This window comes from Lepisosteus platostomus, chromosome 25 (genome assembly GCF_059453375.1).
Source record: "Lepisosteus platostomus isolate fLepPlt1 chromosome 25, fLepPlt1.hap1, whole genome shotgun sequence".
Classification (NCBI taxonomy): domain Eukaryota; kingdom Metazoa; phylum Chordata; class Actinopteri; order Semionotiformes; family Lepisosteidae; genus Lepisosteus; species Lepisosteus platostomus.
In genome coordinates, this window is record NC_142635.1 from 9,323,281 (window position 1) to 9,348,126 (window position 24,846).

Sequence of the window (24,846 nt, forward strand, 5' to 3'; positions counted from 1 at the left end):
CTATGTTTAAGTTAAGTAGCATGAGAAACGTCAGTAATATTAACAATCTCATCTGGCTTGTTACATCTTATGTAATTGTTTTTTTAATGGAAACCTAGACATCAGCTTCAATAATATGGCTGGGTAACTACTGTATATCCTGACTCCCACAGCTCTTTGCATAAAGAAGACCCTCCTGTTCTCTTGTGTTTGTTATGCACTCTTGTAGTTTTCAACAATAAATGTCATTTGTTATGGTTTTGAGTTGCGAAGGGTGTTCCTAGGTAGCCTCCCATAATGAAGAATGTTTCATTTTGCTTCACCTTTCACAAATATTTATTTGGAAAGTTAAAGGAGAAAACATTGAATAACTGTGAACATGCGAATCGTCAAGGTTTATTTTGTTCCTATGTTGAATAATTTCATATCTGCACTCCAGCTTGGTGAGCTCTGACTGTTTCCGATGCCTTCAGTGTTTGGTGCGCAGGCTTTTAAATCCATACTGACATTTCAAAGCAAGCCGAACACTCAGGCAAGATCAGTAGAACGACCTGCAGGGATAGCAGAGGTGCTTGTGTCTTGGCAGACCAAACCCCAGCACACTTGCTCATTAAAATAATCCCCTGCAATATGTTTTCTTAAAAATTCTTGCCAGCCAGCAAGCAAAGCAGAAATCAGACCACAAAAAAAATGTATAATCATCCCTGTTGGCTGGTGGAAAAGAAAATGCACATCAATAAGGCTTATTAGCTGTGGCAGTGACAGTCGTAGAGAAAATGCAATTTCACCCCTCCCACTCAGTGGAAGCTCTGACTTGTACAGGAGCATCAGACAGGAAGAATCTGACTTGGCAGCGATCCAGACCTGATCCCAGAAGACTTCCTCTGCCACTGCTGCAGCTTCCTGCAAACTGCTCATGCCCTGCTGAGTCTGGCACACAGCTCCATTGAGCGATAGGGTATAGCATGAAAATGTACTGATGGGCACACATCCCCTGACACCCTGCATCTGGAAATTCTTATCCAGCAACAGTACCGCAGTTAAAAACTGAATGTGAAGGAGAGTAGAAGAACCAGTTCATGGTTAATTCACGGCTTTTCCATATTAGTGTAGCCCAAGACAAAAAAAAAGAGAATCTATCCGAGTAAGGATCTGAATGGTTAACATAGAAGGGGTGCTCATCCATAATTATGAATTAGAATGCTTTGGCCACAGAGAACTGGCTTAATTAGTGTAGAGTAGTTCTTTTTTGCATAAAAAAAGAAAAAGCCATCATTATATCTGATCTCCCAACCCAAAGCTTTATGAAACACAGAGGATTTCATTTTAATATAGGGAGGAAATGAATACCTTTCAGTATTTTGGAATTCAAATTATGTGGAGTACACATGATTTAAGTGGCTGAAGATATTTTGTTTTAGGACATTTCACAAAAAGGTGCTTATTTAGCTCTTTAGAAATAAACATAAGCACTGTACAGTAAACTTGTTGCTGAAAATGTGTATCACATCATAATGTCTCAATAGTGTGTTAATTCCAGTAGTTTCCAAAGTCACCAGTTTGAAGAGCTAATCTCATTCCTTTCTAGCAGGGAACATTTATTCCATGACATGACACCGATCCCACAGATGGGGATAACTTTAGGACTGGGATTACTTTTGAAGAGGCAGGCAACCGGTAATACTTCCGGTATCAGTTTGAATTCATTTGTACTCAAGTTCACACTACCTTATAAAAGATTATACTGTATACACAGTACAGAGATAAGCTGGAGCATGTAAGCAGAGGTTAAGGTGACTGAAAAGTATTAAAGAAAAAATAAAACCACAACCTGGTTGTGGAGCCTTCTATAGGTGTGTACAGGTAGCAACAAGAACAGAAACCGTTTGGAGTTTTGACTGTTGGAGGGACACATCTGAGGAGCTGGGATCGATGTACCAGTCTCGGTAAAAGCAGTTTTCCCGTGGCTCCTTTGGTCTTTGATGTTAGCATTTACAACGGCGGCGCTAGAAGACTGACAGGCTCTTCTAACTCTTAAGACTGGAATCCTACAGGAATCCTCTGCCAAAGAGCCCACCAGCGCTACTAAGTAGTTATACTATTTACACAAAAACCAGCCCCGAGGTGAACAGTATAGAATCAGTCAAGTATCTTTCCAGTATTCCCTAACGAGGCAGTACTGTAGAACAAGTACAGCTGTCTATTTTTGCCAGCCATTCCTGAATTAGTTTGCTGCCTGCACCATTTCATTCTTAATAATAATGTCTAATACTCGGTTAACAGCTAATTCTAACTTTTGTTCTGAAAGCACCACCTGACCTCTACTAATTGTTTTATATTGTGGAGATCCCTGAACACCATTAGGCCCTTAGATATTCTTGTACAGTAGTAGTAAGCAACATTTTCTTCAGCTGCTTTTTAAAATTCCTACCCTTCCTCCACTTTGTGCCTCCCCCTCCTCTGCAACTGATCGTTATGCCAGTTTAAACATTTAAATGTTTCCTTTTCTTTTATTACCCACTGCACACTGTGGGAAAAACCAACACATCTGTGGTGCATATATTGCCACATTGTGTGTCTTTTCATCCATGACTTCAAACACTGCTGGTAGCAGTCTACAAGAAATTAGGAGTCTGCTGCTGTTCTCATCAAAAGCATTTTATTCTTTTTCTTCCATCCCATGAACACTGCTCAGTTTTTTTTTAATGATTTGAGTAACTGAGTAACAAGCACCAGCGCTATTTGGTAGCATTAGGGTGTATAGTATAATATTTTAAAATACTTCAACATTCACACAAGCCTTCATCGGGGCAAACAATTAGCTTAAAAAAAAAAAAACGACAATCCCAACATACTCAGGGACACTATCACACTAAACTGGTCTCATATGCTCAATAAATATCCAGTCTTCTCCTTCAATAGGAAGACATGTTCTTTGTCTCTTTGGAGACCTACTAGCATACCACACTTGTTTTATCCCTTTTGGCAGTTCAGTTTCCAACTAGAATTACTACTCCTCTACAACTCAGACTACAGAGGATTCAAGAACACAAAAATACTAAATTCACTTTGGTTGCATCACCAGATGAATGCACTCCAAAGCAAAAAAAAATACATGTACTTCCTTCTTTTTGTCTCCCCTCTTTCAGACTTCACCTGGATTAGGGCTACAGACTGACTGCATTAAAGCATAGGAGTCCATTTTTAACCCCTATGCCAGCTAAACTCCCTACAGTTGCTCCTTCTCCTTACTCTCTCCCAGAACTATGCCTAGCTTCTGCACACCTGGCACTAATATAACCCAATAGTAAATCCTGTGGAATGTGGAGTTACCCCCTGGACCAATCAAATGAGCTCTTTCCCTTCCAGGGGCATTCCAGTCACACAGGACCCTAATCAGGGAACTGAGTCAGGTGTGTCCAGTGTTCACTCCCAGAGGAGACCCTGGCCAAAGGCTTGGCTTGCAGCACCATACTAAGAATCTAGAATCTAGATACTTAAATCTAAATGCACATGACCCAGTACATACAGAAAAATTCAATTATCTTAATTATTCAAAATGAATCTAAAATATAATTATCTTGCCAAATAAACACATATTATTTATATTATATTATATATTATAGTATATTCAATTATATACTTTTGTATAAATCTCTATATAAAATAATGGAATCTAATTTATGAATCAACATGGAGAAGTTGTAATAAAATGTTTGAGGGTGTCGAGAGAGTGTACAGTATGTCCAATTTACCTTGCTTTCATTTTATTTTACTGAACAATGCATCAACAGTTTCGCTTATTTGCTTTTGAAAAGATCATATTTCTAAAAAAGCTGTTGATAAAATCCCACTAAAAAGATGGTCTGAAGTCCAATGCTATGTCTTTCCAAAGTTAAGTGGGAGTGTGAGTTGTAGTCAAGTTTGAAACCAAACAAAAATTAAGGATTAGGTGAGAAACCGCATAGTTAGATTAAATTATTCTGGGGATGCTTCAAAGATTTATTTAAACTTTATAACTGATTGGATGTGTCATCTCATACACAATCTGGCAGCAAAAAAAAATTGGATGCAGGGTGAAATTACTATGAAGTACATACTTCATATCATGATGTGTATCAAGAGACATTGTGATTGATTAATGTTATAGTCTGGCGGTTTTCAACCAGGGGTCTCTTCAGAGGTTTTCTTAGAGACTGTCCCAGGCTTCCTTTGAAATCCTGAGTAAAATGCTCTCTCACACAGCAGATCTGTTCTCCCACTGCTTATAGATGACATGTTTTTAATGTATTTCAGTTGGTGGTATCCTTACTAATAATAACTGTAGGCTTTAGGTGAAGTTTTGGTTTCCTTTAGTTGTTCTAGGGAGGGATTTCATTACCAGGTTGAGAATGTGAACCAGATATTAAAAATGCATCGCATGTTAATCGAGTGGACTTCTTCAGGATCAATAGAAAACTGTCTTAAAGTTAATATGTTTAGAAATGATTTGCGTAAAAACAGATATCGAAATAACCATTGCTCAAAGATTGAATTTGAAATGCATGGAATGTATATAGGCGTTTGTACTATCAAAGCCTACCTTGGTCAAACTTCACACCAAGCCTCCTTTCTCTTGTTTTATTCAATTATAGAACGGAGGGCTGGATCCACTAGTCTTGACCCATTGTAATCTTTTGCTAACAGAAGATGTGTTTTCATTTCAGATCACCCCGAATCATTTTTTAAAAAAAATTAGCCTTTGCCACAAAAGCGTCAGTTAAAATAAGCATTTGCTGCAAAGCCAGAAGTTACTATTGTACAGTACTTGTCCTGTGAATGTGTAAGGTGTAATGGTGGTCAAACCTGATTTTAATTTTAAGACAAGCCATTAATTGTTCTCCAGACTTACACTGGACACTGCCTGTTATGCTTCACTGGCTGCAGTCTGATTGCATCCAATTTCCTGTTTGCCTGTGTAGTACAGTGGTCAATCTCAACATTACAAGCAAGTTGTATTATGGCATGTAAGCCAAGCATTACATGCATAACATTACACTCTTAATGGGGCTTTATCTGTTGTGAACCCACTGGGACCTTGTTAGGGAATATGGCAGAAAATGACCGCTGAATTGAAATGTTTTGGCCTCAGATTGAGAATCATTATGCAGACGATATCCATCTGTTGCACTACTTCAGTAACTGTTCAGCGGAAAAGACTTTTAATCTTGTTGCGAGAACATATTGCCAGGACGCCATTGGTATCGTACACAAATGTGGTATTTCTTTGATATAGATAACTGCACCAAAAAAGTGGAACAGGCCAATTGGAATATTGAGCAAAATGAGACACAATATGGCAAAAACAGATCAGTTACTGTAATACTCCGTACAGTATTACTCTGTAATTCTGTAATGGTAACTGCTCAGCCCGAGAGTGCAAGGTACTCCAGAGGGTGGTGAAACTGGCACAAAACTCTACTGGCTGCACGCTACCGAACATCGAGGATATCTACTCTGTTAGATACCTCAAGAAGGCTGGGTCTATCCTCAGGGACCCCAGTCACTCTAACCAAAACTTGCTCTCTCTAGTACGATCTGGAAAACGATACGGAAGTATACAGGCCAAGACCACCTGGTTTCGAAACACTTTCTTCCCCCAGGCAGTAAGACTGCTCAAACAGCCAACCACAGCAGACGCCTGCAGTTACCTCCTTGAACTGACAGGGGGCACCGGCGCCCTCCTGTCACTTGCACTCTCAGGACACATATGAAGAGCGCTAAATATCCCCTATCCTTGTGTTACTTTCGCACAATCTGTAAATTGTACTGTAAATTGCAATTGTGTAATTATTTTGTCTCCTAATTGTTTTTTCTTTTCGTTAATCTAATCCCTATAAATTCCTGTCCTTCTACTCTTCTATCCCTGTTAACAAGCACGCAGACAGCACCGCTGGATGCTGTACTGTTCGTGCTTTGATAAATAAACCTTGCTTGATTGATTGATTACATCACAGCTGTTTTACATTTGATTCCACAGGTTATATAGTATCATGCAAATTAAGTCATAAATCCCTGTAATGCACAGGACCATAGAAAGTTTGTAAGAGTTTGGTTTCTTAAATTGTTCAGTCATTCTTTTATATAACACCTGAATGCTTGGGTCTCTTGTGGGAATAAAGCAGAGCACAGTCAAGGTTAAATAAATTTTTGTGCCTTTTTCGATATCGTTTGTATTTTTTTTCTAACGTCTGCTGCACTGACCTCCCTTTGTAGTCCCCGCCCGGGTTGTAAATATGCCGTCTGTCATCTACGTCCCAATTGGATTGCCAGGATTCATTCGCTGCCCAGCTGATGCCAACCCGCCAGTGACATCCGTCAAGTGGAATAAAGATGGCCGCCCACTGCGAATTGAGAAGGTCAGTTAGCACGTCCGCAGTTACAGACGTCTCACCCACAGTTAAATAAAGAGGAATATGTTTGAATTGGCATAATACTTCATGTAAAAAAATCTATTTTTCCAAATACCTTTTGAGAGCTTTTTCGTAGTACATTGAAAAGCAAAGCATCTTGTTTCGATCTGTTGGCGTCCCCTGAAGTTCGGTTGTTTTAATTCAGTGGCTCAGAAATTCAGAACAGATGTTAGAAAAAATGGAAATGTTCCCCTACATCCCCACCATCAAGGGCGTAGTATAATGTCCAAAGTGCCACCTGGGCAGGGCTTACACACAGGAATATGGGTTAGCTTCAGAGGTTCTGCAAGGTTCAGATAAAGTCTGTGAAGAAACCTTAAGTGAATTAGGTTTTTTACAAGACAAATACTCTTCCAGGCAATCACCTCATTGGCATCCATTCATGTGCCTATTTCATTTAGTAATGGCTGCTAGGGTAATAATCAACGTTTGGAGAGCAATGGAAATTACTTTGGAGAAAGAACAATAGTCTCGACAGAAAAGCTCTCATCATCAGGAGAGTGGGTACAATACATTATTGATCGTGGGTCATTCATTTGATAAAACGTCATTATTCATCAAGGGATTAAGGGTCGTTTGTTTGTCAAAGCAAGAGGCAGAAGTAACGACGAACTCTCTGCTATGCTTCTCTGCACCCAGTATCCCGGCTGGAGCCTGATGGAGGATGGGACCATTCGTGTGGAAGAGGTGACAGAGGATTCTCTTGGCACTTACACCTGTGTGCCTTACAACGTCCTGGGTACCATGGGACAGTCCCCCCCAGCCCGTCTGGTGCTAAAGGCAAGGATTGTTCACTTTATTTTTATATTCCTTCCATGGCCCACAGCCGAGACTGTGGCTAGTGATTTTATGTGAAGGACGTAAAACCTGTTTGTTTAGCAAAAGAAAGACACATCCTCAGGGTGTGCTTTGGTGTATTTTTGGATGTTTCTATTTTCTGTGTGTTCGGTAATTTTGTAAAAGGTCAGCTCTTCCTGTTTTCATCTCCGGACAACCGCAAATTGCAAGAAACTTAATTTCAGAGGTGTTTGTTTTTTCTCCTACAGGATGTCTGACTGAAAGCAACAAACTAAAATTAGAGCTTTGCGCTCCTGTGTATACACTAAGTGTAAGGAACATCAAGTAAGGTTCTGGGAAATGTATGAAATATGGGCAAGCCTGCAAAAACACTGGTGGTAATCAAATTGCAGTCAAGTGGACTCAATAGCTGGCGTACACCAGGTTCACAAGTGCCCAATTAAATTTAATAAGTTTTCATTCACAAAATGAATCACTCGTTAATTCGTGCTGCATCAATCCTAATATAAAGCCACATCAACCTTTATTTTTCCCTTTACGTTCAGATATTTTTATCTTTATTTGTTATTTGCTTTCCAATACATAATAAACATGTCTCTGTCTCTAAAAAAAGGCACTGAAATGCCATGGTGCAGAAATGAAAAGCACATATCTTATACAGCCTTATAGCAACTATATACAATACTGTACATTTTATATGCATATTATCATATTATACTGTATATAATTATTAATGTAGAAAGGATTAATTTATCTCAGCCATTTAACATACAGTATTATATATTTAATGGGTTTGCTTTTATGCATACAGTATTATAGAACGCTGTGGCTGTATTAGCTGAACGTTTGATTAATTACTTTGCTGCAGGAGGCTTTACAAACACCAGTTAGAAGCAAACCCATAGCGCTGGTTTGAATATTATGATATTCATGTCTAAATTTATCATGTAGGCTGTGGAATAATTGGATTAAGTTTACCCAGATCTTGACTATATAAAACACACTCTTGGCATCATCCACTCATTTGTACCATATTTTAACAAATAATTCAAAAACCTATCATTTGCCTGTACTGTATATGTTAAAAACTATTTAAAATTAAGCAAATACAATGCCTTGAAAACATATTTAGATTCGTGCCCAGTTTTCACATTTTGTTGCTTTAAAGTTTGCACTCATGACACTTTGAAGCAGCAATTAATAATAGTTATGTACAACATTTACTCCACAGATTCAAAGTAAAAACAGTACATTAAATGAAAAATTGAATAGGAAAAATAGAAAAGTCATGATTTACCTTCAGTAAGTATACAAATCCTTTGCTGTAGCAAACCTGGATTAATTTAGGTACATTGAATAACCTTAATGAGCCACACATTTTGTTGAGTGTCTTCTATCTGTGTGCAATAATGAGACCAGACAAATATAGTTTTACATCTCACACAAACCAAACATTACTCAGTCAAGGCAGTCCCTACTGTCAAACAGGATGGTGGCATTTTGTTATACTTGTGCTTCTCATCAGTAGCAACTGGGAAGATTGTCAAGACTGACAGGAAAATAGGTGAAATACTGGCAAATCATAGAGGAAAACAGCTCTCAATCTAAAATGAACAAAAACTCACCTTTCAGCAGGAAAATGTCACAAAGCACAAGGCTACATTGGACTGGCTTCAGAATTAGAAACTGAACTAAGAATCTGTTGAAAGACTGTTGAAGAACTGCCTCAAGCAGCCTTCAGAGAGCGACTTTAGAAAAATCTGTATGCAAACTGGGAAGACGATCGGTCAAAAATTGTACCAAACTGGTATACAAAGATTGGTAAAGTCTTACCCAAAAAGAGCTCATAACTGAGCTTCCACCAAGTATTCACAGGTCTGAAAGCAATTAATATATTTCAGTTTTTATCTTATTGATGAAACTTGCTGTGGTTCATCTTACCCGTGTTACCCTTAAAAGTATTCAGTGTTAAGGATTTCAGGATTTTGAAAGAAATGTTTTATATGTTAAAGGTTAAAAACGCATCACAAAATGGAACATCACAGCAAGTGTCTGAATGTTTTTTCTGCAAGGCGCTGGATGCATAGCCGGAGCGCACTCATGAAACAAGTCTCCGTTTCTAATTCATTTCTCCGCTGAAATGCAGGATCCCCCTTACTTCACGGTGCTACCCGGCTGGGAATACCGGCAGGAGGCTGGGAGAGAGCTGGTGATCCCTTGTGCTGCTGCCGGAGATCCATTCCCCACGATCACATGGAGGAAGGTACACTGCTCACAACTCCTGCTTTCGTTAGAGGGACAAGTCAGGGGGCACTCCCCCTTCTGTCTGTGTGCGGGTCCTAATGCCCCAGTATAGTGACAGGTACACTGTACTGTAAAAAAATGCACCATCCTTCAAATGAGATATCAAACCAAGGTCCTGTCTCTCTGTGGTCATTAAAAATTCCAGGACGTTTCTCGAAAAGAGTAGGGGTGCTGACCCTGGAATCCTAGCCAGCTTTATCCCTGGCCTTTACCAATCATGGCCTCCTAATAATCGAGATCTATGACCTGGCTTCCTCACTCTGTTCTCCAGCCTCTGATAGCTGGTGTACGGGGGGCATACTGGCACACTCTGGCTGCCATCCAGAGTACCATCCTGGTGGGACTACACATTGGTGTTGGTAGTGGGATTCCCCATTACCTATAAAGTGCTTTGAGTGGAGTGTCCAGAAAAGAACTATATTAAGCAGAAGAATTATTATATTATTTATCCATTCTTCAGAGTGAAAATGATCAGAACGGCAGACATGTCAGAATCTCTCTATGTGAGTCATGGAAGCTGTTGAAGTTTAGGGCAAGTGTGTCTGGACTGGATCTTGTTTAATCAGTTTGCAATTCTGAATAAATGAGGAAATCAGTTCTTTTTGTGCTATCTAAACTCCCTACAGTTCATCCTTCTCCTCACTCTCTCCCAGAACAATGCCTAGCTTATGCACACCTGGCACTTATATAACCCAATAGTAAATCCTGTGGAATGTGGAGTTACCCCAAATTCAGCATGAATAATGGAGATATTTTTTTTCCTTTTAATAAATATTTACAAAAGAACTTCTAGACAGCTTCTGTCAATACTTACAAAATGAAATTTTAAATGTACAGTACTACTAAACGTGATAGTTACTAGAGTAGTCTTTCCTTTGAGAAAAGGCAAACGGTAGATGCTATGCATGAAAAGTACACTTGCTCTTATTAAAAAGGTAATTGCTAGAAGACAGGAAGAATGTTTTTAATTTTTTAATTTGTATTTTCCTTTGCAGTCCTGACAATTGATGGTGGCTGATTGAAATTTGCCCTTCATGAGGGTAAAGGTAGCTTTTATTCAAGGCAAATTTCAATTATGCCTGTCAGCTCTGTGATTGATTGCGATTCCCATCAATTAGTGTAAGACTCATTATTGAACGAACAAAATAATGCTGATCTGCTGACACATCAGTAACATGCCTTAGGCAGATCTCTATAGTTCCTACACACTGACAGTAAGTTTCCTCTCTTGCGCTGGGAATTATCCTTGCGCCCCAAGACTCCAGATTGCAGCACAGCCAAAGCCCAGGGTTATGTGCTGAAAGCTTTCGCCTGGGTTACTGTAATGGCTCCTGCTGAATGGTGTTGTCTCTTGTGAAGGTAGGGAAGCCCAGCAGAAGCAAGCACAATATTCTACCGAGTGGCAGCTTACAGTTCAAATCCCTGAGTAAGGAGGACCATGGGGAGTGGGAGTGTGTCGCTACCAACGTCGTCACAAGCATCACTGCCAGTACTCATCTCCTAGTAATCGGTAGGAACTTCTTCTCTTCTTTGCTTGTCTGACTCTGGTAGAAAGCCCGAGAAAGAACTAAACTCACTGTCTTATAAATCAATGTAAGCAAGTTAAGACATTCCTTTGGTGAAAATGTGCTCACAGTCAAACTATAAAGTACTTCTCTTAGCTGTTATATTTGCATTTGAGATTGTTTAATTGTGTGTGTGCCCCTTTCCCTATATGCTGTATGCGTGAATAACTTCTGTTTTTATCTCCTTGACATCGCACCTCTCCCGCCGATTTGTTATGAACAGTCTTTGAGACAAAAACCGTATTAGTACCTGCTTATCTTTCAGAAGAAATTTGTGAGATCCACGGCTCTGCTTTTTAGAATAAGTAAACAGCTGCAAAAAAAAAATCTGAACAGCAAGCTGTGCGTCTCATATTTCATTAAAACCCCATTTGATTGGATTTGTTTCTTTCAAGTGGCTAACACTTGTAGAACAGTAGAAAACAGTAGATAAAAGTAGAAAAAGGATGAGACCATTTACAATACGTGTTAGAAAACTGTTTCAGTGAAGCTTAAGGTGCAGTAGGTGTACTTCAATTCAGCAGTTTGATTTTAATGTGATTTTAACACGAAGGACCTTCAATCTTCAATTAGGAATGACCAAGTGCATTTTGAGGACATGTTTACAAAGTAAAATACAACACTATTTAGTAGCACTGGCATTTGAGAATCATGTTTTAATTGACATCCAACATCATAGCATTAATGCAAAATTAATGAAATATTGTTTGTCTTCACATCTACTTACAGTATGTAGGACTTCATTCATTTAGCTTTATTATTTTAAAAACTAGTATACAATAGCTCTTATTTAGTTTCACCCCCAGGATGTTTTCTACAGATGATTACAGGTGCAACTCCCTGTAGATACTGCACACAGTGTTCTTTGGTGTTGTGTACATTGATAATGTCGACATTCCTTTGGCAGTGAAGGGCACTTTCAGTCACTGGCTGTGGTTTAATTGGGTGTCATTGAGCAGTATCTGTCCAGCCATCATCTCGCTGTGATTAGCAGGAGCTCTCTTGAGTGGTGCAGCACCCATCTCATGCTAATTGCCAGGTACTCAACTGTTATCCAGATATATGTTAAATTGGATGGTGCTTTGCAATTGTTGCCTACCAACATATCTTCATTGGAGGGTAAAAAAGGAGCAGGTCTAAATGAGTTCTGTGGCAAATGTATCTGACTTGCAGAACCTGCAAAGTCATTAAATCCCTGACTATTTTTTTTAAAAGTGCTATATTGACTCAGGAAGGTTTCTTCATGTGGACAGCTACTTACAGGGAGCAGGTTTATAAAAGACATTAAGAAAACAGCTAGTTCACATTGCAATTACAACATGAGGTTATAGAACAAATAAGGCAATCTGCTTATCCAGCCTTTTGTATGAACTATGCAAATATGGAAGAGAAAATGTCAGTGTTTCAGTGCTGTTGTACAGAAGAACATAAGAAAGGCAACAGACAAGAGCAGACAGTTTAGCCTGTGGAACTCATTTGGTTGCTAGTAGCTAAATAATTTGATAATCTCATCAAACCTTTTCCTAGAAAAATATGGTATTAGATTCAATGACATGAGTGGGTGGCTTATTCTCTTATTTCCAACAACCTTTTGTATAAAATAATAATTATTTTCTCAGTTTTAAATGTGCTTCCTTGTTTAGTAATTCCACTCGTCAGTTGGTTTGTGTTTCACTGGTGATCCTAAAGTAAAAAAGTCAGTTGGCTGACTTTGTCAATGCCCGTAATGATTGTGACTACTGGAATCAGGTCACCCCATACATTCGTTTTTCAGGGCTAAAAAGATCTTATCCTGTCAGAATAGAACATTTCTTTTTACACAGGAATGCTTTTGGTTATTCTTCTGTAGCCTAAATCCAGAGGAACAATATTTTTAGATAATAAAAATGTCACTACTATGTCATTCAAAATTTTAAAAATGTTTAAATAAGAAACGTTTTTTTATTTAAACATTTTTGCTCCTGAACAATGACAAACACTCCTGAGAGGTTATTCTAGAAAGTTATATCAGTAGTTCCTTAATTTTCACTTTCAGACACCCCCTAAGGTAATTAAATTATTTCTGTCTAGTTTTTTTGAGTTTTTACTGACTTGAGTGATAACATCACTGAAAAGTGTACTGCCTCTCCCTTCTATGGTGACTCTTTTGTCAAGGACAGCTCTAAAGCTTGCAGTTTGTCAAAAGATACATGAGTTTGAGATGTGGGCGTATTAGAGAATAAATATTTCCTGATCTTTTTTTCCCTGTGTATATACTGTAGAGGATTTATGCTGTAAAAGTTTTTTTTTCAAAATCAACTTGTATCAATAACTTCATTCTCAAGCCCTGTGACTCTTACAGCTTGTTGAAGGATGACAGGGCATCATTCTAGAAATACCCATCACCCAAGCTGGTAAGAGGGCTAGAGATAAGAATTGTGAAAGCTTGTGAAATAAAGGTATTTTGCGTGTTGCTCAAGGCACGGATTTCATTGTTAAGAATCACAAGGAATAAGTTGAAAACTGCCAGCTTCTACTGGCATGTTTCATTCAGATAGATCAAAAGAACTGAGCCTCTTTTGTCTTGGGCAGAAGAAATGATGGAGGACTTTCAGTTTACTTCAGGGCAAGTGCTAAAATTAGGACCAGAGGATGGATTCAGGGAGAAATTTAGAAGAAACATATTTGGGAAAGAAACAGACTTCCTCGCCATGTTGTCGAGGCAGATTCTCTGGAGTACTTCAAGAAACATCTGCATAAGACCTTTGGATCAATGAGCTGCTAGCCACCAAATGAGGATAACAGTCTCCTCTCTTCAATGTCTTTAGAATATGTGCATTTAAGTCTGTGAACTTATTTTCAAATATATATGTATATGTGCATTTTGGAGAGAACCTTCCATTTCTAAGAATTATAGTCCATTTGTGTTTCCGGCTGTACAGTACCTCAAAAATGCTTATAGATCATTAAAAAACTAGAAATGTATTACTCTGCATTTCCTTTCCGTTGCGTCTCTTAAAAGGTTGGAAAAAGTGTTCTAAACAAATTGCAGCTTCCAAGTATGTGCTAAAATAATCATTTAATTAATGTAATTAATAAGTATTGCAATTCAAGCAGAGAGCTACAGGATGTAGTCATAGTAGGTAAAAAGTTTGGAATGGTGCGAAGGTCGTATTGCTTAATCAAAATACCGGAAATTGGCACACAGAGTTACATTCCCATTGATATCTCCTGTCTAATAATGAATCATGTTCCCTCGCACATTTTGCGTTCCCACAAAATGAGGCTTAAAAGCCATATTCTCCCATCAGTTTAACTGATGCATTTATGTTTTATTTTTGATAGATAAACCATACTACACATTATTTGTCTTTGGTTGGACGAGTTTTCTAAACAAAAACAGTTCTGTAAATCTAACGTTCAGGATTCCATTAAACCCCCTGAACTAGTCATTGAATTGAAGTGTGGGAATCGGGCAGTTGTTGAGCGCTCAATATTTAAGATAAATGAGAGCTTAACTTGTAAGACATACACATTTATTGGAGAGTTAAAAGGGTGTCAGACTAGAAATTCAGTAATTTTTCAGCCTGAATTCAAGTGAATATCAAGCTTAGGTCTGACCAAGCCTTTGTTTATCCCAACCTGCCCAAATGAAATAATTTTTCCTAAGCTTGCTTACGGTACTCCTGTTCTAAATATAAGAGACCTTATCAGCTCTTAGATTTATATTTATTTACTGTACCTAGCCATCTAACTTCTTCAAACTCAGCATATATCTATAGTTAATAGATGCACACGGTAGGCTCACTAAGATGTGTAGATAGATGGAATTTAATGTATTTTCGAGTTGCATGCATGCAAGTGCTGCATACCTTGCTTTATTGCCGAAGATGCATTCCAGAGAAAGCAGCACTGTGGACATCATCCCTAACCGAGGATGCACTCACAGGAGCTTGATTTCTTACAGATAAAGAATGTATGAGTGCGCCTGTAACAGTACTACTGTTTTTGTAAATGGGAAATATCATTAAAAAAATTCACTATCTACCTTCACTCCTCCAATTTGGCACTGGTGGGACACAGACGGGTGGAGCTACATCTGCCAGTATAGGCCAGGCTGTGGTTCAAATGAATGTTATTGAGTGAAGCAGGCGAGATCACAGCTGGAGCACTGCAGAAAAGCAGAAGAATGATGAGAAAGAGCACTCTCCTCAGAATGTACTATCATGCAGCACTCTCATTGACTGAGGACTTTTTCATTGCTTTTTGCCTTCAGCACAAACTGAGGCCAGATGCACAGCTATGGTGCTTCACACACAGACATTTTGCTTTTAAACAGGCATATTTGGATTCCTTAAAATACTGGGCAGGATAAGGCTAATTGAAACAGCATGTACACATCTTAATTTTCAGTGGAAATTATGATTTTACCAAGCATTTTATGCATATATATTGGGCATCCAAATGTCCACAGCATTCTATGCTTTTCCTCCTACAGCCTACAATCATGTAATATACAGTAGCGTTCTCAGGTTTTTTTCTTGTTGAACCGATGAATTCTAGGAGTTGCCCCTCTGTTCCCAATGGCACCCTCAACCCGATTTTAACAAGAATTTTGTTAGATAAAGGCAATTGAATGTGAATGTCAAGCCCTATCAATAGAGTGACTTTCTGGAATGAAATAGCCATCCCAGTAAAATATCAACATATACTCCTGCATGAGCATCAGCATAGGAAACACTGCATTGGTTTTAGAAACTGTCTTTGAAAATACAAGCATACAACCTTACAAGCATTCGTCAGTTCAGATTTCTTTCAAACCTTAGAATAAGGTGTAAAACAATGTGAGTGGGAGAAGTGGAATCAGACAAAGCAGGATTGTGCCAGTGCATTACTGTACAGTATATAGCAAGTGCTTTGCTGAAATGACATGGCAGATTTATTTCAGATTTTACCTCCAGGAGCAGGCTTGTGACAGCATTAGTGGAGCCAAGCTAGGCTGCAGACCTGTACCCTTTTGAGTTTATTTCGTTCTCAATGTCCAGCTCTTTTTCAGATGTGTTGCTAAGAGAGAGGGTTTTTTTAAAGAGGATATGAAGGGTGGAAGAAATAAGCAGGAGGGCATGAAATTTCATTTCACACCTGGGCAAAGTTTGACCATCGTTAATGCCCGCGTCAAACATGCAGGAAACCTGTTTCATTTACAATGCACAATTGCAGACGTTTTATATCCTAATAGGCTCTATTTCACAGTTCAGTGCATGGTAGACTGATTTTTTTCTCCTTCAAGAAAAATGACATCCAGTAATTCCATTCATCTAGGTCAAAGCATCTTATACGATGTATTTCCCTTAGAAAATATTTCTGTGCACAGTACGTATTCATGGCTGTTATTTTAATGTTACAATTGCACATATGATACAGTATGTTTTAACAATAAATGTAAATGAGCAAGTGAAAGCACTGTAATTTCTTCACTCAGCAGCAGAAATAAATACCTGCCCTTCTGTTATTGTGAGTGTTAAGGTTGTGTGAGCTGAACAGGTATTTCTGGGATTACAGTAAAAAGAAGATGGTAATATTAAAGGATTAAGAGTCAGGGTAAGTGTACAGTTTGGATTCGTGTTTGAAGAAGTGTAAACACCAAATGATAAAGTTGATATTGTTGTAGGTGGAAACTGTAATATAAATAGCATATAGACTTGATCTTTTTCTTTTTTTTCAGAAGGCAATAAGGCTTGAAAGAGAAAGTTAAAATGCTAAAAGAATTAGATGGAGAAGAAGTGAAATAAGAGAGGGATGAGTTTTTTTAATTAATTAAATCTAATAGGTTACAGTTCAATCAGATAATGTGTGCACATTGTTTACAGTTTGGTGAGCTACATTCATTAAAGACACTTCAAACAGTGGGATCCAGTTTATTTTGTGCCATGAGGTCTGGCAAAAGTTTTGGATAATAATGTGTCAGAGGGTTTACCGGCAGCAAATTGGAAAAAAAAAAGCACTTTTCAAATGTAGAAAGAGGTACTCCATTAGCAGGGTTTCAGTTCTGTAGCACATGTCCGTGACAGCAGCACATATCTTCTACAGGTGTGCAAGATTGTTGTCTCTTAAGGCAAGACAAAATAATGCTTACAGAGCTATATGGGAGGGTATACAGTATGTTACATACTGTTGTCGGTCTAAGAGGTAAGTCTAGACTAATGAAACAAATTGATTTATCATAACAAGGTGTATCCTAGAGTTTAGTGTTGTTGGCAGTGTACTGTACGTGAATGTGCTGATGGACATATTGTTTTCCAGGCACAAGCCCTCATGCCCCAGCCCATGTACACGTTTCGGCCTCGACGACTTCGGCTAATGTCTCCTGGGAGCCAGGATATGATGGAGGATTTGAGCAGACATTCTCAGTCTGGTACGGCCCTGTGTGAGTCATCCCAGCATGCTTTGCTTTCTGCTTCTTTCCTAACAACTAACCTGAGCTCTGTCCTGCTTCTGTAAGGCTGCAGCACCATAAGAAGGCAAGATATGGGGGGTGAAGGTCGGGGTTCTGGGCAAGACTATATTGTTCTCCCTAGACTCTCTTGCATTTTTTTTTAAAAGAAAGAAAAAGCAAGAAAGACACCAGTTTGCTCTTCTCAAATATCTCTTCTAATGGGCTCCTTAATTCTCTGGGCAGTGAATAAATGTGTTTATGACATTCATTCACTTCACCTGCTAGGGAGATGTTTAAGAAAGAGAAAGTGGCATTTTTTTTATAGAAAATATGGGCAATCTTCTTAAAATGTCTTAAAACATTATCAGCATCTTTGTTTTTCCAACATAAAAAATAAAGTGTAATATGTACAGTTAGTACATGTAAATTAACTAGAAACACTTTCCAAATATTTTTTAAATAAAATGGTGCTGATATAATTTTATAGACAAGAAAGGTTTTGTTTATTGAGCCTAGAGTCTTGGGAATGCTTTGTAATTGCTCTGCGAACAGTGGTCTAGTATGATAGGCTGTTTTGCAAGGAATCAGTCATTGTTAGATAATAGAAAAAAAAAAGTTTTGTTAATGATATGTTTTAGTGGAGCTATTTGACAGCTTCAAAGTTTGGGTAATTTGTCAGTGATGTCCTCTTTTTAGTTATCCTGCCCGCAGTCTGCAATCAAGTTAATGGGAAGTATGCTGCAGTTTGGATATTTAGGGAGTTTAGAGTCATACCAGGATTCATCAACCTTTTATTTAAAGAGAAGCACGACTCTGCAATAAAAACAGCAGGAGTGTTGTTTATCATTAGTATTATAAAGAGAAAACCTTTCCACATTCCCAACCAAATCCTGATTTTTTCTGCCAATTCTAGCCCTTTGGTTTATATTAAATATATTTTATTTATAATAAACACCAGGAAATACCCCAGAAAAAGAAGATATCTACAGTATTTGTGGCAGCACATGAATAAGTGCCTATATCCTTTGCACTTATTTGTATATGATTCAATATGAGGTTCAGATTGTTGGTCACCACACAACTGACACCATATTGCGGTCTGTGTTTTAATTCAGCCTAAGCATGGAAAATTATTTATGTTGAGTATGCAAAAAAAGTAAACTGACTATAGCTGGCACCACTGAGTTTAAATCGGTAGCACTACACCTCAAAGTTTTCGAAACAGTTTGGAAACAATTCATCGGAAAAAAATTATTTTGAGTTGCTCACAATGCAGACAAGGATGGAACGTGCATTTCGGTATGTTATTGAATTCAGCCTTATTACATGAAAGGGTTAATATCGTCAGCTTGCTATGACATTCTGCTGAGCCATACTTATGAAGACTGAGTGGAAAATGATCAAGCCCGACAATTTATCATGGCAGTGCAGTTCCATGGAATTAATATTGCAGCAAAGACATTATTAGATAGCAAAGATCCTGTAAATGAAGAATTTTTAAATGAAATGCATATAAAGATTCTTATTAAGGCAAAATGGCAATTACAGAATCTTTTGTGCATGCAATTACCATTTGGTTTAAAAGTATTTAAAAAATAGATTATTTTGAGTGAAGGGGTCATTCTATACCGATGTATCCCATCTCATTAACAAAATTACTAAAAATGTTTTAGTTTGTAAGGAAATAACCTAGATTGCATGTTAAAAAATGATGTACTGTACTGTACATTGTTAATTATCAAAGACTTAGCGCAGACCTCTCAAATGTCATTCAGCATAAAAACAGTCTTCATGTTTCAGAATCTTTTACATTACATACAAGACAATTGAAGCACTGTAGAATAAGTGTGCTGTAAATTAGGTTGTTAGGCACAGTTAGAATTAATTTCTGGTCTTCTTAAAGGCCTCACATTAGGAAGAATGATGCAGTTAGCATGGGGGACCCCAGACTGTAAAAGGAACAAATCCACAACTTGCACTGATAAGTGGTGAGAGAATCTTTCACCGGTGGACCACCAGGCCCTTTCCATATAGTCAGAAATACAGAGCAGCCCCTTTTCCACCAGAATTAAAAAAAACCTCCACACACACGCTCCATAAAGCCAATAGCACAAGAAGCGAGCCCCCCATGAATGCAAAAAAAAAAAGACAACTTGCAGCAGGAGTATAGCACTGGCTGAACTCCAAATTATTTTAAAATCTTAACACTCTTCTGAGTGACATATGTTAGAGGTTCATCCTCTGTCCTTTTCGAGCACCTATTGAAACAGTGGAGCTTTTAATGTGAGAAGAGAAAACAAGTCAAGACAAAATGCAAATGCAGTGAGGCGTAGCACTGAACTATGCAAAAGAACTTAGTTTGTTAGAAAATGCCGCAATACTGGACTTTTCTGTGTCAAATTTGTCTTGTAATGTTTTTCAGCAGTGCAGCTTTGTTGGTTTGGTTTTTGTATTGCACAGCCAGGACAATGTGAATAATGGATGATTAGAACAGTGTTTCTCAACCTTTTCCATCCCACAACACACATAGAGAAAATATACATTACTCCCTGCCCTCCATATGCACACAAGTCACTAACCCAAGCACATTGCTGTTATTAATATTACACACAAAAACGTATTTCACTGTTTAATCTGAGAACGCCTTACAGTCCATAGTTGCCATATCCTGGAATAAGACAGTGAAACACAGAGCTCCTGCTCTGTGGCTCTTTGACATTCTCTGTTTTTGTGTTTTATGTGTGTCAAAAATTCATTGATAAAAGAAAGTCCACATTGCAGATAACTCTCATAGAAGTGTCGACTCAACCTTTTTTTGTGCTGCCGTTCAGCTTCATAGCTGCAAGTGGATTTTCAAATATTTATCCTTTTTCCCCACATTCTGTGCTATTGTAGTAACCAGGAGGGTTTTCAAAGCAAAGATGCTGACCTGGTGGATCAGAACCCTGTGCTCATACTGTAGTTGCTTCCTCACCAAAAGTGCTGTCCCACAAAGTTTGAGTCAAGGGCCATACCACAAAAACAACAGCTGCTCTCTCTATACCTCTGACGCCATGTCTGTGCAGCTATTACTTAGCCTGTTTGTTTTTTTTCCCTGACTTCTTTCTCTTTCCCACAGCTCTTTTGCTCTGTTCCTTGACTCCCGTATTCTCCACAGTCTTTCTCACCCACTCATCTCTTACAAGCTGACTACCCCCTTTTATGCTTCAGCCCTGTATTTACACGATTCAGATATCTCCACACGCCGTTCCCACATGAACAGTCTTAGTCATGGCCTCTGTCTTATGAATATACAAGGTTCCGCCACAAAACTAATGAATAAACAATAATTAGCTTGTTTACTGTTTTATTTTTCTTGTGTCTTTTCCATACTTCCACTTGTTAATATCAGGAGGCGCAGAGGGTGATAAATGCTCCATTACAAATTGGAAAGCTATTTTCCCCCCCAGAAACCAGTGTTGTATTAAAGATTAATCTATTTGTGTACTTTAAAGTGCTAGGTTTCATCTTCTTATCGTCCAATAGTTGATGTGTGTCATAGGGTTGTGTTTGGCAAGAGGGGTAACTAGTCAATCCTGGGGGTCTAAATTCAAAGACTCTTGACTTTATCAGATGTGGTATTCTGTTGTGAAGTAAGATATTTAAGTTTGCGTACTTCAGAGAACAAAGTTCCTTAAGCACTTACAGTTAGAGTGAATTAAAGGGGTAAGAAGGAAGTCACTGCTGGGCGGTGCTTAATGACTGATTCCTCACAAAGCCTGTGAATTAATAGATGGGTTAAACTTTGAAAGTCTCTTGTGGTGAGGTTCGGAACTCCGGCTCGGCTTTAAAAGCTAACTTTTAACTGCAGACAATGCCTTTTAAGTCTGGTTTGAATTTTAATTTAGAGAATGAACAGGAGAGCTGAGTTTCTTACTTTCATCAACAAGGGCAAAACAGACAGCTGTTCTTTCTAGACCACTTGCCATAGAAAAGGTCAGGAAGTTCTCACAAAAAAACACACTTTCCCAATGCTGTGTCTTTCATTTGTTGAATGGTGCCTTGATGGATTCTTCTTCATGAAAGTGAATTTTTGAAAGGCCAGCAGAAAGCGCAGGCAGAGGTGAACACTTCAACGAGCATTATTCCAGCCAGTAGAAGTGCTTTTTTAACAAATGGTATGGAGTTAGTACTTGCAAATAAAAAATAGGTTTTGCACTCCAAGGTACAAAAGAAACAGTGTTCTGCATTAGTTGACACTGAAAATGAAATGTTGAAAATGTTTCTGTTTTCAACTTCTTTGGAACTGCTTTAGGTATTTTGGATTTCTGATTTATGTTGAACTCCCAAAAACCAATAATTTACAAAATGACTCAAAAGTAGTTCAACTCTAAGTTCAGCCCACATTAACCCTATTGTAGCAGGATTAGCTTGACTTTTATATTAACAGATGCTGTTAATATTAGATCCTGAATACTAGAGAATTTAGATCCTTCTAAAACATTAAAGTGTTTATTAATAACAAACCCCTTTCTTGATTGTTGGATCTACTACAGTATATAGGGCTTTTCTGGTTAATTAAGATATTAAGAGTTCCTTAATTGGGAAGCACCTTATAAATGTAACTTGTAATTATTGTTATTTTCAGTTGGCAATGATGATGAGCTATACGTGTAAATCACAAGACTTTTGTTTGGGTGGAACTATATACATTTATTCTGTGCTAAGAAATATCAGTAAGAGTCTTAAGAGGTTACAGAAGAGAACATGCTTTGCAAATCGCATTTTCTCAGCACCTGACAGGGGTAAAGTGTGTTATCGTGAAAACTCCCTGACCTGTGGGTAAGGTACAGGGTCTACAAGCACTTCATTCTCTGCGAAACAAAAGCTTTGTATTCACTGGCTGTACATCAACTGATCTGCTGGCAACACTTTACACTACAGCTGCTGTTTCTTATGTCTTTGGCCAATAGAAAACACTGTAATGCATTCTTACTGCTTGGCAACCTTTGCAATTTCTGTATTCTAGATATTCCAAATGAATATCAACATTCTATAGAGCATTTTGTTTTTTTCCTATAGAATGGATGGCATTTTTGTTGTGTTTGCTTACTCAAGACCTGTGCAACATACTTTGTCATTTATATTCAGTATTCCGGCTCGGAATACAGATTATGTGGATTCGCACAAGGTGAAAGGAAGTATAGTTATTTTTTGCTGATTGTTCGTAGATGTTTTATATTCAGCTGCATGAAAGTGTTAAACATCTACATCTTGTTTCGGTGTTATGCTGTGGGCTATAAAATCTTTCATCTACCGTCGGGTGAACATTTTGTTTCACTGACCTGGACTTAGTTGTTGAAAACTATGTAGTCCTTCCACACATTCTCAGATTTATAAACCACTTCAGTGCAGAGAAGGTTCAGCTTTCTAGGGCAGTTATGTCTTTACTTACTAGTCCAATAGAGGCTTGCTGTTTTCATTCTACCTGAGCTCTGAAAAGGTTTTTATAGACCTATCAATTTACAGTAATGTTAAATGCATTTACTTCCATGTGAGGATCCCCTGAGTGATTCAGTGGAATTTGTTCATTTTCCAAAACTGTGCCTTCTAGATGATTTATAATTGCTGAAGCAAAATAGATTTTTTTCTCCTGGAAAGGCGAAACGGTCATGGAACATAACCTTTGATGGTGAGGAGCTCAGTTCAGTGAGCAACATTAGAGAAAGAATTACTTTTTACTTCATTCTTGTGCAGTCATGTTACTTGTACACATCAATATACCGCTATTGTTGCTTGTTTCGCACTGTATCTTTTGACAATTTTTGTGCATTATCTTTTTCTAAATAGCTGAATAACTATATTGGTTCTGTCCTCACTGGAGCTCATCCTACAGCACAGTTTTGTCCTTTTAGAAACAGGAAATGTTTCACCTTTATGTTAGATGTTAACATGAGTACATTTTTTGGGGAGGCAACAACTGAAAGATTCATTAATTTGTGAATTCTGTCAAGCAAGTAAAGATTTTTCCTATTTCATTGATACCTGTATATGAATTATTGAATGGAATTACAGACATAATTGGTCTGTTTCCAATTCTTCAGTCACTGAGGATTCTGAGAACCTTATACAACCTGGAGGGCTGTTTGCTATCCAAGACAGGGAAAGAGAAGTGCCGTGCTAGGGTACAAGATGCTTTCCTGTGAATATACAGTATTTACCTGGTTTGCCCTGATTGTTTTAGGTTTTAGGTGTGTGCCTTCATTCGGAATTTGCATATTTTAATGAATGATCATCGTTAACGAGTCAACGTATGCCTTTTCATTCTTTGCTCTACACTGTCACCCATACTGTATCCACAGTAGAGGGTAATTTAACAATCCCTCTGTGGTTCTCTGTGTGAGAAGGTGTACTTGGTCAGTAAATGATGACAACATTTTGGCAGTATAGGACATTTACTGTCCATGAGAGGGCAAGTGATTATAAATAACAGAAACAATGAAGCATTGTTCCAGTTCACCGGTGTCAGCACACTACCACTGCAAAAGGAAGGATAAAGGTCTACATTGTACATTGCAGAAGAATGTACTGAATTTCAATGGGCTACTTATTTCTTAGTATAGCTGCATCAACTTCTGAGAAGTCCTTCCCTCTAGTTCACTCATGTCTTCCAATTTACAGTGATATACATAAGACGTATAACATGGAAAATGCTTCTTATTTTTTTATATTAAAAAACTGCCAATTAAAACTATACTGTAGCTAGAGACCAGTCTATAGATCTAATTGGCAGTTTTCTTAACCGTTTTTGTATTTTCCATTTTATACCCTCCAGCGTGGAGTCAATGATGGTTTCTTTAAGTCTCGGTTTACAGCAACAATCCCTTTACTGCACAGGGGGAAAGAGGAGGAGTAAACAGGTGCTTCTGAACCGCCTACCCATCAAGCCATTCATCTTGTTTCGGGATTATCTTCTTCTGCCTCCCTTTGCAGAGCCTGAAGGTGCCTGGGAAGTCACAGGAGGTGTAGTTTTGTGGAGAGAATCTGGGTGACTAATTCTCACCCTGTCCCAGTGGCGCTGAGCTAATTATGAGCCACAGCTTGACAAATCTCAGTCACGGTCAGATAGTGGCATGACACAGGCTTGAATGCAGTGTCTAGGCCATAGAGCGGTAAAGTTTTTTTTTGCGCTGCACTGGATGTCTCTATCATCAGAAAATGTTTTTTCAAGCACACTCCCTTCTTTCTAATTTCAAATCTAACCTCTCTGGGCAAGTGCAGCCCATTTCCCAAGACCAAACATGCCTTAACCTCCCTTACGTAGACTAGACATCTGTTTAATAATAACACTGAC

At 38.3% G+C, this 24,846-nt stretch overlaps 1 protein-coding gene and 1 long non-coding RNA gene across 8 annotated transcripts in view; one reads left to right on the top strand and one right to left on the bottom strand.

Moving 5' to 3' along the window:
* LOC148641048 (uncharacterized) overlaps nt 1-24,846 on the bottom strand; it is a 637,701-nt gene that overhangs the window by 311,432 nt on the left and 301,423 nt on the right. The window lies entirely within an intron of this gene.
* The window catches only part of igsf9bb (immunoglobulin superfamily, member 9Bb), a 160,663-nt gene that overhangs the window by 97,691 nt on the left and 38,126 nt on the right, over nt 1-24,846 (top strand). For 4 of the 6 annotated variants that reach the window (XM_088620172.1, XM_088620174.1, XM_088620176.1 and 1 more), the window contains exons 8-12: nt 6,235-6,377; nt 7,071-7,211; nt 9,376-9,492; nt 10,893-11,043; nt 17,381-17,504. In XM_088620172.1, coding sequence (XP_088476298.1) covers nt 6,235-6,377; nt 7,071-7,211; nt 9,376-9,492; nt 10,893-11,043; nt 17,381-17,504 — 676 coding nt within the window. The remainder of the gene's footprint in view (nt 1-6,234; nt 6,378-7,070; nt 7,212-9,375; nt 9,493-10,892; nt 11,044-17,380; nt 17,505-24,846) is intronic. The other 2 variants (XM_088620173.1, XM_088620175.1) reach the window with 1 other exon arrangement.